This window comes from Brachyistius frenatus, unplaced genomic scaffold (genome assembly GCF_029030835.1).
Source record: "Brachyistius frenatus isolate BFR_SWC_R1_liver_20210118 unplaced genomic scaffold, ASM2903083v1 Contig_41, whole genome shotgun sequence".
Lineage (NCBI taxonomy): Eukaryota > Metazoa > Chordata > Actinopteri > Embiotocidae > Brachyistius > Brachyistius frenatus.
The window spans coordinates 1,367,214-1,384,003 of NW_027210640.1; the positions used below are offsets into that span (position 1 = coordinate 1,367,214).

Genomic DNA, 16,790 nt, shown 5'->3' on the forward strand with positions numbered 1-16,790 from the left:
CAAATTAGTAATTTATTTCTCTCATTACAAGAATTATCAGTTAAGATTTTGTCTCATATCTAGTGTGTGTTCTTTTTTTTTGTTTTTATTATGTTTTAAAGTGAAAATAAGGTCAAATCGTTTTGCCGTTAAACACAGTTCATTAAAATCAAATTCCAAATGAACACACTTGTGTTTTTTTATTAGTTTTTTCTTTGATTGCAAATGGTAATGGACATTAAGATTTGATGGGCTATTGTTGGCTAATGTATTGTCCTTCCCACAATTTGAGCACCAAGGCTGAGCAGCTGTATGAATGTAACTCGGAGAGCGAAATTCAAACAAAACCCACTTGTTTGCAAAGCTCTCAAACAGACGGAGGGGCTTCGACAGGCTGCAGGCCCTCTTGCATTTCGTCCTGTATTTCTATCAGGCAGGAATGCCTCATATGGCAAACACTTAGAGCCTGCTATGCCAGCCTTGTGTATTGTTGAGGAACACACAAGAGGAAAGAGACAAATACATACACAGCTACACGTTACTGTCAATAACTCCAACTATGCAGCCCCAGCAACAAAAATGAATGGCATTATATTTAAAGGCATTTATGGACCAGCCTCACAACATGCAGCTATTCGAAAGGTATTTTTGTTGTACAACAGAAAGAATGAAAAAAATAAAAAAAAAAAAATAAAATAAACCTCAACTCTCGACAAATTCAAATCTTATTTTTTTTTCTGGCAGACTGATTCCAACCAGCTCCTACATGTCGCCTCCTATCTTGTCAAAACTTGAATTAAGATCAAAAAAATCTAATCCGCTTCCAATTCATATCTATATTTCAGTGGTGTCAGGGGCATGGAGTACTGAGGTGTGTGTGTGTGTGTGTGTGTGTGTGTGTGTGTGTGTGTGTGTGTGTGTGTGTGTGTGTGTGTGTGTGTGTGTGTGTGTGTGTGTGTGTGTGTGTGCGTGTGTGTGGTGGGGGGGGGTTGTTTTTTATTTGGGTCCTGCAACTGACAGCTTTATTTCACAAAGCAATCTGGCTGTGTGTGTACAAGAGGGAGGTCAGGGTGGGTCAAGAGGTGTGTGGTCTCAAACAGGCGGGTAACACAGCTTAAAGATGCTGTGTGTGTGTGTGTGTGTGTGTGTGTGTGTGTGTGTGTGTGTGTGTGTGTGTGTGTGTGTGTGTGTGTGTGTGTGTGTGTGTGTGTGTGTGTGTGTGTGTGTGTGTGTGTGTGTGTGTGTGTGTGTAAAACTGTACACCCGAGGGGCACAAAAAAAAAAAGCTGCGTATAAGACCCACGCTCATGTAATGTGCCACGGCAAAAAAGAGGGCTAAAGAGGTCAACGGTAGTGTGGAATTAAAGAAGGGACAGCGTGTGATTAGATTTGGCAGAATCTATATGAGACATTGTCAAGGTTACGTGTGTCGTGTCCGCATACCAAGAGTAATATATAGTTAAATTGTTCCCACTCATTTTAAATGCTTTTCATGTTCTTGCCAAGTTATTTTAAATAGATTGAAACTATGTGTACTGTTTAAAAGACTGTAACGAATAAGGCTGGTATTGAACACGCATGATCATCCCACAGATGTTAAACAATCTGACATGTCTCTGACCTTATCACGGCTTAACATTGGCTAATTTTAATGTTGAGGATAAAGGGTGATAAAAAGCGCTACAAAAGTTACAAATGGTCTTTTTTCATTTACATAACCACTTTAAATCCTCAAATTGTTGCAGTTGCAGTGAATTATCCAACTGGGTTAAATCTTCACCCGCAAATAATACAGCATATAAACCCCTCTATCTCCGACAAGTGCCATTCGTCTTCAAATGACCCCATATGCAGTAACACCGCCAAAAGCCTCTTTATCCCTCACCCGGCAAGGCACGATACCCAATCCTATGTTTTACAACAAGGGGATATATAGGGGCATGTGCGGTCATCTAGAGCCAAATGTCTCCTATCTAACCACAGGACAGGTAGATACAGTGTGTCAGACAGAATTTATGGCACAAAACAGCATTAGCTAAAAACCGTCAGGCGGCAGTGATGGCTAAAAAACGCATTCTGGTAGCGGAACCCGGCGAGATTGGAAAATTGCCACCACAAGAGGGGAGAGGAAGCAGTAAAATGATGGTAAATAGGGAGGGGGGGGGCAGGCCCTCACTGATAACATGAGCAGCCAATATATCAGATTGCACCTGGTAGCAAGCGACACCCCCTCATCCCCAACACAGACAGACAGACACACACACACACACACACACACACACACACACACACACACACACACACACACACACACACATTAATTTATCTTATTTATTTATTTATTTATTTTATTTCTTCCCATCCTCACAGTGTCCATCCCCGAGGTGGGGCTGGGGGGGTCAAAACAGAGTAGGGGCACACTGACATTTTTAAAAATCAATCTCCTGTTCAGAAATGGTTTCATGGGGGGAGGAGGGTATTGTAAAGTACATATGTGTGGGTCAGTGTGCAGAGGGAGAGGCAGGACAAAGTGTTGCTGGCCATAAAGCGTGACACAACAACCTGGGGGAGAGGAGTGGAGTTAATGTGATCGCTCATAAGGGACAAGATGCATTTTGTGCGTGAGGAGGTGATGCGCACTCGTGAGATGGTCGGGGATGAGAGCGGGTGTATGTCAAGCTGCTGAGGTTTATAACTGTATGTGTGTGTGTGTGTGGTGTGTGTGCCTGTGTGTGCTGGAGACTTTTAACTACTTTTAAAGTGCTTTGCGTTGGCTAAAATCATCTTAGACACACGCACCCCCCCCACACACACACACACATATATATTAGCACACAAACACACACATACATACACACACACACACACGCAGCATCACACAGTTTCAGCCAAACAGCAGCGTCCAACAAGGTATAAATAAAGGCCTGACACTTTAATGTCAGGGGACGGCTTGTCCTGGATTAGAAACTTGTAACCCACCGCGGAGCTTGACATTGCTGGGATGAAGGTGCTGCGATGGGGAGAGTGAGGAAGAGAGGGCGGGTTGGGGGGGGGTAGCTATTATGGAGGGTCTATGTTTGATGTATAAGGGCATCTAACATGGACTGTTGACAAGTGAGAGGCTAGCAGATGTACAGTGCTGCCTTGCAGCCAGCTTTCATTGGCATTGCTGGAGTGGTAATTTTATTTTATTTTTTCCCACGAGAAGCAAAAGCTGTAAGGAAAATTGAGTCGGTCACACTAGTGTTTTTCTGACACTCTCTCTCTCTCGCTCACAGACACACACACACACACACACACACACACACACACACACACACACACACACACACGCACACACGCACACACACACACGCACGCACACACACACGCAAGCGCACGCACACGCACACAAAGGCATAGCCACCAGCATACACACTCGTTCACAGGAAAATGGAGGATTACATACTGAAAAATTAAGAGCTTTTCTCCTCTCCTTGATCCTGTTGACCGTGCTTCGAACCTGAAAGAAAGAAAGAGAGAGTGAATGGCAGAGAAGGAGATAAGTGTTACAGCACTCAATGCAGCACGCTTATAAGGAATTTAAACAAAGCATCTTTCACAGCAAACACCAGCGAGAAGTGTAAAATGGAGAAAGGAGAATAAAATGTGGAAGAGAAGTAGCACATTGCGAGGGTTAGTTTGCAGACACTGACTGTGTGTGTGTGTGTGTGTGTGTGTGTGTGTGTGTGTGTGTGTGTGTGTGTGTGTGTGTGTGTGTGTGTGTGTGTGTGTGTGTGTGTGTGTGTGTGTGTGTGTGCGTGTGTGTGTGTGTGTGTGATAGGGTGTTCCAGTATGTCCCAGTGGCTAATGGGACTTGAAAGTGACACATAGAGCTGGCAAACTAAGGAGACGACTTCAAGCTATCATCTGTCAACACAGAGCGCCGGGACCAACAAATGGAGCTATTGGAGGAGAAGGGACCGCCCTAGCAGAACAGATTACATTTTTACACTCCAGATGAAACAGTGTACTGCACACCTTCATTTAACACATACAATACCAGGCAAGGGTTTCACAGATGTTAGAGATACACGGTATACATACATTTAAATTCACCATATAAATCTAATCCACAATCCTAATTTATAATTTACCTGTTTATTTACAAAATTTCCCCCCAAAATTTCCAAATACACTTTTAACATTCATTCTTTAAAGTTATACAATATTATAAGTCAGTGGAAGTTAATGCCGGAATAAGAACCCAATAATTTGGAGGATTTTTAATTATGATTTAAAATATAATGACGCAGGTGAATACATTTTTGCTTCTGAATTTTTAGATTGGATTTGTAATTAAACCAAACAAAGTTCTATGACTAATTAGTAATATCAACAAATGTTTCATGCATTATCGCGTAATTAAAATTACAATATATAAGATAATAATCCAGCAATTCAGTTCATTGTTTAAAACTCTGTTAACCTAAAAAATGTTACGTGTAAAAACTAAAACCAATTTTTGTTTTGTTTTTATTTCTTTAAAAAAAAAAAAAAAAAAAATCCTCGCAACAATATGGTCAAATCAAATGTAACTGATCCCTCTGTTATAGGTTCATGATAATAATTCAAAACTTAAAGTATATACTAAAATTGCTTTCACATATTTTTAAATAAGGCTATAGCAGAAAATAAAACATAATGTCTACACACACATACAAACCCTATTACAACTCAGAATTTGTTCTTTCATTAATATTAATTTACCTGACATTATTCTTTATTTTTTTAAAAATATAGATTTTTTTTTTATTAAAACATCATATAAATTAAATGACTCGCCAATTGTTACTGCAAACAACAAGAGGACACCTATCTATTTATTAAAAAAAAAAAAGCAAATGAAGAACAAATTCAGACAACTATGTGAACAGCAGGTATGACTTAGTTACTCAGTAGTTCAGTTATGTAGGCTGAAGTCTTTCATTAAAGGCCTCTGGCATTTATGAGGTCTATATGTGTGTGTGTGTGTGTGTGTGTGTGTGTGTGTGTGTGTGTGTGTGTGTGTGTGTGTGTGTGTGTGTGTGTGTGTGTGTGTGTGTGTGTGTGTGTGTGTGTGTGTGTGTGTGTGTGTGTGTGTGTGTGTGTGTGTGTGTGCGCGCGTGCGTGCGCTTGTGCACATTGTCAGCACTAACTGTAAATTTGTAGCGGCTGGGCACTCATCACTACAGCCCATCCCAGCCCGGCCCACAACGTTAGTGAATATGCATTATGGCTTATGGCTTCATTAAGTCACAGCGTATTATAAATTATGACACCACACCGAACACACACGCACACACAGTCTCTGAGACAGCATGTGTATACAAAGGATGTTTTGCATACATACCACTGCTGAGGGGCTACATAATGAAGAGAGCCCGAGCCTCGTGACAAGGCAGGAATCAACAGTGCCAGCATCATGTTTCCAAAACCCTTTTATTATTTCTGACAAGAGCCTAAGAAGGCCTTCTGCGCGGTGCAGATGTTGGAGAGACACCATTTTAACATTATTTAATGCAGAAAATAAGACTTTGGGATTTCATGGATATCAAAAGCAGCCGGCGTGCTGAGGCAATTACATGACACAACTTAATTAATCATTTGACAATGAGGGGAAGGGCATTGTTTTAGATGATCGTTATGTGTTTAAGGGGTTTTGCGCACACTCAAGGTTTCAAAATGATGCAAAGCATGGTTCCCCATGTAAATGCGCGCTAAGCGATTACCATATGAAAGCAGTGCGCCCGACAACACCTGCCGACATCCTTGGAGCTGATGGAAATAAAAGGTCATCAAAGCGTGGGATTACAAGGTGACCACCAAGGAAAAGCTAATTACAATGAATAATGGAAAGCTACTGTCAGGTAATTAGCAATTAAATTGTTGCATTTTGAGCGTAATAGCGGCAGATGCAGTTTCTCTTCCATACCATGTTGGTAATTATTCAGCCTGGAAACCAGCCTCATGAATGGAGCATGTTCTGACTTTCAGGCACTAGTTAATTCACCTCCTTACTTTAGCATATCAAAGTAAAAATTCTTCACAATAAGATGGTTAAAACCTCATTTGTTCTACCGGATAACAACCAACAGCAACTTTACAAAGTTCTTACGCAGAGCAGCCTCGTTCAGTTTTGTTTACCTGCTACGTGTTATATTCGATGTTAGTTACAATCCTTGTCAAAACATATGCCCGAGACAGAGCTTGAAATCCTTTAGCATCGCATATCATCCACTACAACTTTTCCGCCCTTATTAATTATATCTCTAAGCCGGAGAGGTCCATCAACCCCTAGAGTAATGGTTTATCTGCACTTCTTTGTGGACTGATGCATGCAATGCCATAATAAAAGGGTAGGTTATCATTACCATTCATTAAGACTGGTCATTTTAAATGAATACAGACAGAATAATTGGCCTCTCTTTGCCACTGTGATTACAGGAAAGAAACAAAACAAAAAAACTTTTGATTATTCCCATTCTTTGTTTCTGTGATTTTTCTACTATGCAAACTTTATTCCTCTTTAGGTATCAGGGAGGATAAAACCTGAATCCAACAGTGCTCTATGTCACACTTTGAAGAACAAGTTAAAGATACAAAATAAAAGACAAGCAGGGTGCGACAGAACAAAAGGACCCCCGACACCCCCTGCCCCCTCCTTTCCCACCCCAGAAGGTAATGAAGGTTAACAGGAAGAGAAATGTGTAAGATGTGAAGAATGGCAAGATTACAAAATGTATTCCCCCAAATCTTAACACAGAAGTGTGGTCCTTTTGAAAAACTGAACATGTACACGAGCTACTCACAAGCTATGAAGACTTCAGGGTCAAGGACAACTTGAGTGTAAGAAAATGAATTCCCAAGCACTAAAACAGCCACTTAAGCAAGAATGCAGTGTTGATTTATTTTACAGTGTGAAGGGTCAGCCTTCCCTGGCTCTGCATTGTCAGTGCATTGCCTATGACTCAGGGACAGCTCATCATGCTCCGCTCTGGAGAAGAGGTGAATAATGAAAATGAAAAAAAAATAAATAAATAAATAAAATCAAAGAACTAAGGAAAAGGACAGAAAATGCACATGTTTAAGGAGAGACATTTTTTGGATGCTCATTCGCACAAACGTGAAGAGGACAGAAAGTTGAAATAAAGGGGTCAGGAGAAATAGATGAGAAACAGAAAGGAGAAGAAGACTAGGCGACTGTACTGTATATTCAGTTAAAGCAACAAAAGGTAAACGAAAGATGCATTATGTTTGTATTCAACGGAGGTGAAGACTAGTCAACCCGGGTTCATTTCAGCCACAGAGAAGACAGCCTGTTAGATTTACTTTGGTCCATTGTATTCACATTCCAATTTACAGGAGGACAAAGTTGTTACTGCTTATTATTATTTATTTTTTTAGATGTGACGCTAAACTGAAAACAAACTTTTGCGATGACATTGTATCCTATTACAGATATTTCAGAGATTTTGGTTTAAGCAAAATGAGGTCTCAAAGTCTGAACTGTGATAAACCTTTTTAGACATTGTTTATATTTTGGATTTTAACTTTCCTCTTGAAGTTTGGAATGGAAGGTGTCTAAAAATGAGAAATAGACCACACATTCAGAAAAAAAGTGCTGCACTTTAAGCAGGTGCTCAAATGCAATATCACCTATGCACATCTAAAGTTAACCTCATTTACATCGACTAAGAGCTGCATCTGACCAAGAGTGATTTTCATGACTTGAGTCTCATCCATTAAATCGTATCTCTGCGTCTCGACACTCACCCACTCTCCACCCCCACGCAGCTAAGCCGTATCTAAATGGTAATAACGCAGCATCTCAATATGATATTTCCTCACTCCTTCATTGCATATTGCTGGTTGCATATTGTTTTTCTTTTTTTGTCCTACTACGGCTGCTGCTTGGGGCCCTGCAGAGCCCCTGGCCAGCAGCTTTGTCAGGATGCTAAATGGAGGGCCGTGAGTTTAAAAACTTAAAGAGGCAGTGAAATATTAGCCAATGTGGGTGAGGAATGAGTGGCTGAGAATCGCTGCGTGTCAGTGTTAAATGGTCGGACTCGGATGCATATAAGTTAGTCCAAGCATGAAGGGCAGTGGGACGCTTGCGTGGAAACGATCCCCCCCCCCCCCACCCTCCACACACCTCCCCTCGCTCCCATCCCTCTTCCCATCCACAGACGCACATTCACACACACACTCGTACTGTCACGCCCCACCCACACAGCTTTTAAGCAAGGAGCCCATCAGAAACTTGTCATTTCTCTCATTCACTCCGACAGCCTTGAGACACAATGCAGACTTACCTCTGTGTTGTACACCCCATATATCAGAAAGATGAACAGGCCCTGCAAACACAGACAAAGAAAGAGAGAGAGAGAAAGAGAGCGAAAGAAGAGGAGGACAAAGTTGTTACTGTTGTTTTCTCTCTTATCTTGTTGTAAAAAAAAGCAAAGATCAAAAGTAATGAGTGGAGCGACATACACTGGTAAGGTTGATTTGTACTCTATCCCTGCTACAAAGAACTGAAGTAGACTGAAGTGAAAAGTAATGAGAGAAGAAGTAGGACATCTTTTCCAAACTGGGCCACCTCTGTAAGGCTCAGCTTGCGTTTGTTTCGTCTACAATACTCCTGCTCCTCGTTCCAGGCTGCACTGAGCCATCAAAGGCTCAAACCCAAGGTTCCACGCAGCTTTATTGAAATACAAAATTTCTCAAGTGCCTGTGTTCATACTATGTTCTTAGACACACGCACATATATGATTGAGTACGAACAGACACACATTGAGCACAGAAAATATATACAGAAAAATAAAGTCCATGCATTCATAAATGTCTGTAACAGACAAAAATAGTAAATGAGAAAATAAAAACAGTATTAACACACACACACACACACACACACACACACACACACACACACACACACACACACACACACACACACACACACACACACACACACACACACACATAAAGAGAGCAACCCAGGCCAGACGGGACTATCAAGGAAAGCCATTGGAGGAGAGCGGAGAAAGAGAGAGACAGAGGCAGCATAATGAAAAAAATGACACATAAAAGAAAATATTTCATGTTCACAAAACTCCCCGGCTAGTACCCAGGGCCCAAGAATGCCATGCCCTTGGATGCATAAAGGCTGTACTTTTGGTCACAGAAAAACAGCAATTCTTTCATTCCAACCCATTGTGGCATCCACTGAATGTACAAGCTGTGCATTCGCCTTCAGGCCATAATGTAATCCTGTTGCCTCAATGAAAACAGTGAGAACAACATCCTCAGAGCACTGATTGAACGGTGCCACAAAAGATCTACCGAGAAAAATAAAAAGGCAGATAAAATCCTATAAATTTCAAGGCTGATAGATACAGTTGATTCTGTGATAAGAAATGAAAAGAAAGTCGATGTGGGTCTAGCTAATACAACAAATAAACTTTTAAAAGTACATCTCTCCCTTTTCACCGCCAAGAGTGTGTTTGGGTTGCTTCATCTTTAAACGAGGGTAAGGACACATCCTGCAGACAGGCAGGCACAACCTGGTCAGTGCATCAATCAAGTCGAGTTTGGAGCATCCAATTTTTGCCAGAGGGAGATCTCAATGCATCACCATTGACAACATGATTTGGGGGCCCATTCAGAGTGACAGGGCGACGCTGACGACCTCTAGCCCGAGCTACTGCCCATTCACCTCCTACTGGCCACTCTTTTTCCTCCAGGGACTGAATTGCCTTGTCTGTCGGGCTGTCAGGTGATGTCTCAGGACATCCATCCTCTTAAAACTGACAATTCCACTGCTCTCTGACTTGCTAAAGAGAACAGTCATAACAAGGAATCGAATGCGGAGATCTGAGACCTGTGATTCTTTCTCCACACCTCTTGTTTTTGATTGCATTTAATTTTCGTCACAATCCAAACTAATAATATAACAGAAATTAATTAAAGATAGAAAAAAATAAGAAAATATATCCCGAGCACAATAAGAACATAAGGGCATTGATGGGGTTAATACCAGTGACTAAACAAGTACTATAGAGTTGAGATTTCAGGCTTTTAAAACTCCTTAACTTTAGCCCCCCGATTTTTTTTTTTTTAAACTATATTGCCATGATGACAAACATTACACAAGGAAGTACTTTACACAACACATTTCAATTCATCATTTTAACTCAAAACATTATCTTTTCCGAACCAAGTGAATTTTGTGCTAAAACCTAACCAAGGCGCTAATTTAGGAAACACTCCTTTGGGAAGGAACAAACGACCATATGGTTATATAAGTAGGACACCTTGTTGGTTCTTTTTCAGTGTACTTCATACACAAGTATAAACAAAGGGGTAAGGCCACTATAAGGTAAAATATAACTTTTATTTCATGTAATTACAATCCAAACATATGATGTTGATTGACAATTTTTTAAAAGCACACGCGCAATGTTTAGAATGTCTGGATACACACTGGTCGTATAGTCTTTTCACACAAAGATATACACAAACAAGCATGCACACACGTACAATAACAGACAGTGGGTGGTTAATTTGCAGCACAGACTCTACTGTATTGCATTAGAATTGCAATTCCCAACTTATTGTTGCAATTTGATTATCATGTTTTTGATCATTCCTCTGATTTGTAATTAATCTTTTGTTGTGTAGGGAACAAAGTGGGAAGAACATACTGTGCACATTAGGAAAAATGATCTATTAAAACCTAATTGAGTTAAAAATAAGTGGCAGCACAACAATAATGATGGATTGTTTAAAATGTTAATTCATTAATATTATCACTAAAAACAAACAGACACGAAAATGGGGCGCATTATTTAAATGCAAGTGTGCTTTTCTAAACCCAGTCCTGTTTCTTTTGAACTCGGCGGAAAATGCTACAAATTTATGCAAAAAATGAACACAGTTGCTTTCAAAGTATTGCTATACAGTACATCAAACAGGGGAGCATAAATTAATTAGCATCCCACTAATTAGAGAACAATTGTATGTTTAAAAAGTTAAAGCCAACAAACACTGTGTTTGACCAAAAACATTATCACCCCAGAGAGATGTGCTATGCTGCAATGCAAGACAGAAAATAGCATTTATTTAAATGAGCTAACACCATCCTTCTCATCAGATGCTGAGAGCTTTGTGTGAGAAAGCAGACAGAACAAATCAAAGTCAGAGATTGATTGACTTTTAAGAACTTTAAGTCGAAACATTTCAAGTAGCGGATGAAACCCTGTTACTGTTCATCACTACCTGTTTGTAATGTTAACAACCTCCTCTTGGAAATGTACCTCTGATAATTGGCTTTGCAACTGGTTATATTTGTAATAAAAGCTTTATTCCAGTGTTTTTTTTAAGAGTGTACTTCGTAGGTGAAATTAAGCTCATCATCCTCAAATGTCAAAAGTTTGAGATCTTTGGCAGAAAAATAGATGTAGATGATCTCCATGAATCTATGTGTATCATTAGATAAAACACAGTTTGAATTTGCTGTTAACTGAATCAGATGAACTGATCAGAGGCCTTTCACACATTTAGTCAGTTTATCTAATGAGGTGACAAACTGAATGAGTGGGCACGAGTTCAGTGTTTCGCTGAAGTATACTTTCTACCGAACACAAGGCTGATGTTTATATTTGTAGCTGCCAGGATTGCACCTGTGACCTTTCATTCACAATTATTATGTCTAATCAACGGCAGGTAACAACCAACATGTAAAGGGCGGCAATCTAATATTTCATTTTTATCATATTATTTTAACATATATTTCATGAGGAAAAACATGCAGCATGCTTTTCACTCAACACAACAGTGAAATCTAATCCGCCTTGTAAATTGTAAAATCCTAAAAAAAAAAGTAAAACCCTGAATTAAAAAATGTAACATATATTAATACTGACTACTAATGTTTTCTAGAAGTTGCTGTGAGCACACAACCTCTTCTACTGTTCATATTACAAACATGATTTGAATTTGCAATATGGAATTTCAGCTAATTTTATTCGTGAATACTTTACCACAATTAATTACTTATTAATTACGTATCACTCCATATGTAACTTGTTTAACTTGTGTTAAACAGGGTAAATAAAGTTACAGCTATAAGATAGACACATTTTCTGCCTCTGATACTCAGGAATAACAACCTTGCATATGTCCAGCAGTCACACAAACCTCCACAACAAGCTTGACAGTGAACCCTGACATATCCTTGTTAAACCCCATTCATCAGCCCAAAGCTTCCACAGCACATACACACACTGTATATTGTCTTAATTTTGACAGTGACCACACTGTAGTGGCACTATAGAGAGGTTCTGTCTCCTCATTTCCTCATTATATTGTGACGTTAAGCAGAAATTGATTTTATTTTTCATCTCTTTTGCTCTACAGTCACTCCCTCTGACACGCAAGCACTGCAGTACCAACACAAACAAATGCACATCCACAGTGTTAGACCCAATACCTTTCTGTGTTACAAATTATTACAAATTCTCAGCGAACAATACCTCTCCACCCCCCACCCTCCCCCCTCTCTCTCTCTCTTACCTTTCAGCACCCCCATTTCCCATCTCCATCAACCTCCCCAATTGTGTAGAGTTAGGGAGCTGAGCGCTGGCAGGTAAAAATCTCAGAAAACAGCAAGTTTATGACATCGTCCTTGAGAAACAAATTTTCAATGTACAGATATGAAAACTATGATTAAGGGGGAAGGGCAGTCTCTTGGCAAGGAGAGAGGGACTGGCAGGGCAGCTTTTTCTTTCTAGCTGGGATATATTGCTTCTGTCAACTTAGTGCTTCCTTTTGTATGAGAAGAGGGAAAAATGTTAACATAAGGTATAATGACAAGAGGCAAAACGACTTTTGTTTAACAACAGTTTCTTTTTTGCTTTGTTGTTGTTTTTTAAAAGAGAAAAATTGCATCTAACCAGACCTTGTGTGAATGAAATTTTGTCATCAGCCAATCGTCATTGTTATTTTTATTTAGTACTAAACATGATTTACAGTAATGCACATCTGTATATGATTTGTAGTAAATGAGAAATATTAACGTATTTAATATTAACTAAAAACTGTAATTGAAAAAAAAATGTCCTTCACTGGTGTGGCACACAGTAAAAAGTTATCTCAGCAAGTTTCCATCTTACTGTTCCATATCTAAATGAAAATACAACAGAAACTTGCATCAGAATGTGACAGCTATGTTGGTCCACAGCAGAAAAACATTAGTTTTACAAGAATGGCTCTAAAATTGTGATGTTTTTCTTGACCTATTGTTTCATGCTTTCATGCACCAAAACCACATGGTTGAGTTTAGTTTAAAAAAAAAAAAAATGACACGTACCTTACACTACATAAGTTATGCCACTTAAAAAAAAATTCAAATAGATTTTTACTTTCATGTGAACTCAGACACTGCTCTATACTCCATCACATGACCTCCTTCTTTGAAAACAGTCTCAAACGTCACTAACTCCGCAGTTTCAGCCCTTCATGTGAAACGAATACATTTTGCGCTGTCGACCAATGCAGCAATTACACATTTTAATGTGAGACAGGGCTGTGAAAATACATGCTGCATTCTTTCATCAATGAAATAGCAGCAATTGTAAACCACATGTTCCACACAGTCTTTAGGAGAACTTTAGGCGCTGTCATTGCTTAATGTCAAAAAGGATTTATATTTGTCCAAACAGACATAAAAAAATCTAAATAGATGTACTTTTCAAAAATGACATCTTCCCATCGGAGTGGCAGCTTTTTCTTCAACAACTGAAGACCACAACCTCCACATGCTTTGAGAGAACTCCAGGCTCCGGTGTCACCCAATGCCAAAAATGAGAGCTATTTGAACAAGTTAGACCCGACGTCAAGTATCCTCGCCTAAATTCAAACACACAGAGACACTTTTCACAAATAGAGCTATCTGCATCTCCACTTGGCAAAAAAGGGGAGGAAAAAATTCTGCCCTCACACCTGGTAATCATTAAGGAAATGAGAGACAGAAGAGGTTAAAACGCTGTGATGGGGGAAAAGAAAAGAAATTCACACTTCTGCGCTGGGACTTGCTAATGTCTCTGACCCCTCCACGCATAAACAGTTTAATTAACATGTATACATAACTTTCACTTTAACTGCTCATGGCATGTCAAATCAAAGTGTCTGTCAAAGCTGTGAAATGGGGAGTTGATACTTTGCAGGTCCTCAGTTCAAATCCAACTCTGTGTTAACGGCTCCAGCTGGCTAGAGAAGCTGGCAAGAAGACATGAAGGCATACAGACAGGCAGGTAGACGGGCAGCCTGCCACTCTGTCAGTTTGATGAGGTAAACACCTCCCGATAAAAGCTTTGTAACACCCAGCCCCGCTCAAGCTGCACAGGAGGAAAGACTGCATGATGCTTTCAGTGGAAATACCAAATACCAACCAAACACAGAAGATCTCAGTGCAGTCGAACAGGTTTTAAATATCTGGGTGGCATCAACATCACTGAACTTGAGGTTGACCATATACACATTTTAGTGAGCATTGTATATATTACTGGTGCAAATTCAGACAGACACCTTTTGACATATATCTTAACAATCTCAGCGCACGGCCTATAGCGGATGGCCCGAGTGTTTTTATGGTGTGTCAGAATCTACTTTTACTAGTCTAATGGTGGAGAATCTGAGCGCAAAGTAAGATGCTTTGTTCAAAGTTCTGAGATATTGTATTCATAAGTGTATTTTCGGTGTAACATTAAATAAACCAATCAGGTGACCATACACCTTGGTGAATTTGCCAAGTGGTGGGAAGGAAAGCTTCTCTGGAGAGGAAACAAGTCTGCTCGCGTGTGATTGAGCAAATTGGCATACACAATAATAAACGTTCACATTGTAAATTTTGCATACGTGTGCAGGTCTGCACATCCTGTAATGCACCCTTAAAATAACAGTAAAATACTGCGCCACCGACCTAAGACCAGGTTTTTGTTTGTGAATCCCGCAACTGTTTTCCCGCTGCTTCAAGATAACAATGTGCCAAAAATTGTCCAGATCACATCTCATGTTAAGACCAAATGCCCATGGGTGCTAAGATTGCTAAGACACAAGTACATTTCCTAAAAAGCACGAGCACTGGACAGGAAAACGACAACTGTGTCTGTCCGACACCAGCAACACTTGCATTGTGTGTCGTGCTACTTTGCGACAGGTATTAGAAGGAGCCCATAGTGTAGAGTGGCATTTGAAAATTGTTCACCACATTCTCAATTATGTTGAAGTTAGCTAAAGATTTTCTTAACCTTGAAAGGGAAGAACTGAAACTTTAATCTCTGATTTATGTCCTATTTGAATATTTTCACATTTAAAAGTTTACACTGATGTTAAAACATCCACCTATAATTTCCATCCAGTATCATTACATTTTTCAGTTCTCTTCACTATGACACATTGCACTACAGACTGTGTGTGTGTGTGGGGGGGGGGGAGGCCCAAGTTTTCTTCCTGTTTCCATCCTGTTGTCCATTATGAGGGAAAGTGGATAAGTTATTCTTCGAGAAGAGCTATTAGGATTCCCTGTTTCTTTCCCACACACACATCCAGTCAGTTGGGCTGTCACATTGAGAAGGGGACCCCCAAGCCAGCCTGCCTCTACGGGGTGTACAGCTACAGAGTAAAGCTGAGAGTGTACATACACACACACACACACACACACACACACACACACACACACACACACACACACACACACACACACACACACACACACACACACACAAACAGGCACACACTGAGGCCAGCAGCAACACTAGGACTGGTGTGTGATGGCTCAGGAGAGGAGGGAGAGTTATTAGCTTAGCCCTGAACCACCTACTTAATATAGGGGCCGGCGGTGATCGCTAACAGAGCCTGGCAGAGGTGACAGCTTTTGGCCCTGCTTGAGGAAATCCAATTGAAAAGCAGCCAAGAGGAACAACAAGCCCGAAACAGATGTTGCTCGCTACCACCGGTGCAACCTGGGTACACACAACCCAGCGGCAACAAACCGCGATGGCAAAACTGACACACAAGCATACACACAGCGGACACAGAGAGGAGCACACACACATCTACTATAAAGCCACATGAAACTGTGGAATAACGACATGTACAAGAAAAAAAAACGGCACAGAAACTGTCCAATAAAGAACATGTGGCACACAAAGTTCACTTTTGTTCCCCTTCCTTGTATCGCAATTGGCATTTTCATAATCTGACTTTCATCCTGACTGTGTATTATTGTTTTAACTCGGTTTTCACATTTTTAATGTTTTAGAAAACCCTAATATATCCACTATATTTTAAAAATAAATACCAATATAACAAGCTCTAAAACCCCTCAGACACACAATCAGTGTTGCCAGTTTGACCAAGGTTGCAGGAAACTGGCCACCAGTGCTGGATTTAAGAATCCTAAAATTAAAAATATATTACATTAAAATTTAAAATAAAAATACCCAACTTAACCCACCCAGCACACAAACACACACACATAGTGGGCATTCCCCTCCAGTTTAAACATGATTTAAGGATCCATAAACTCTTTCAATCCAAGGTTACTTTTTTTTTTATGCTGAGGCACAATATGCTCTGGCAGCTACACCTAAAATTAAATTAAGAGGAAAAGTAAAAGAAAGAAGAGTTCATAAGTCTGTTAAAAACATTTGTGTTGATTGATATTTTTACAGAAAAGTCACCCACCCAACAATCCATCCATCAATCCTCCCCATCTTTTAAAAAAAAAAAAA

At 40.0% G+C, this 16,790-nt stretch overlaps 1 protein-coding gene across 1 annotated transcript in view; it reads right to left on the reverse strand.

The window, feature by feature from the left end:
- Positions 1-16,790, reverse strand: part of LOC138623035 (adhesion G protein-coupled receptor D2) — a 92,308-nt gene that overhangs the window by 38,779 nt on the left and 36,739 nt on the right. The window contains exons 20-21 of the mRNA XM_069702294.1: positions 8,313-8,354; positions 3,428-3,481 (exon numbers count right to left, since the gene is read on the reverse strand). Coding sequence (XP_069558395.1) covers positions 3,428-3,481; positions 8,313-8,354 — 96 coding nt within the window. The remainder of the gene's footprint in view (positions 1-3,427; positions 3,482-8,312; positions 8,355-16,790) is intronic.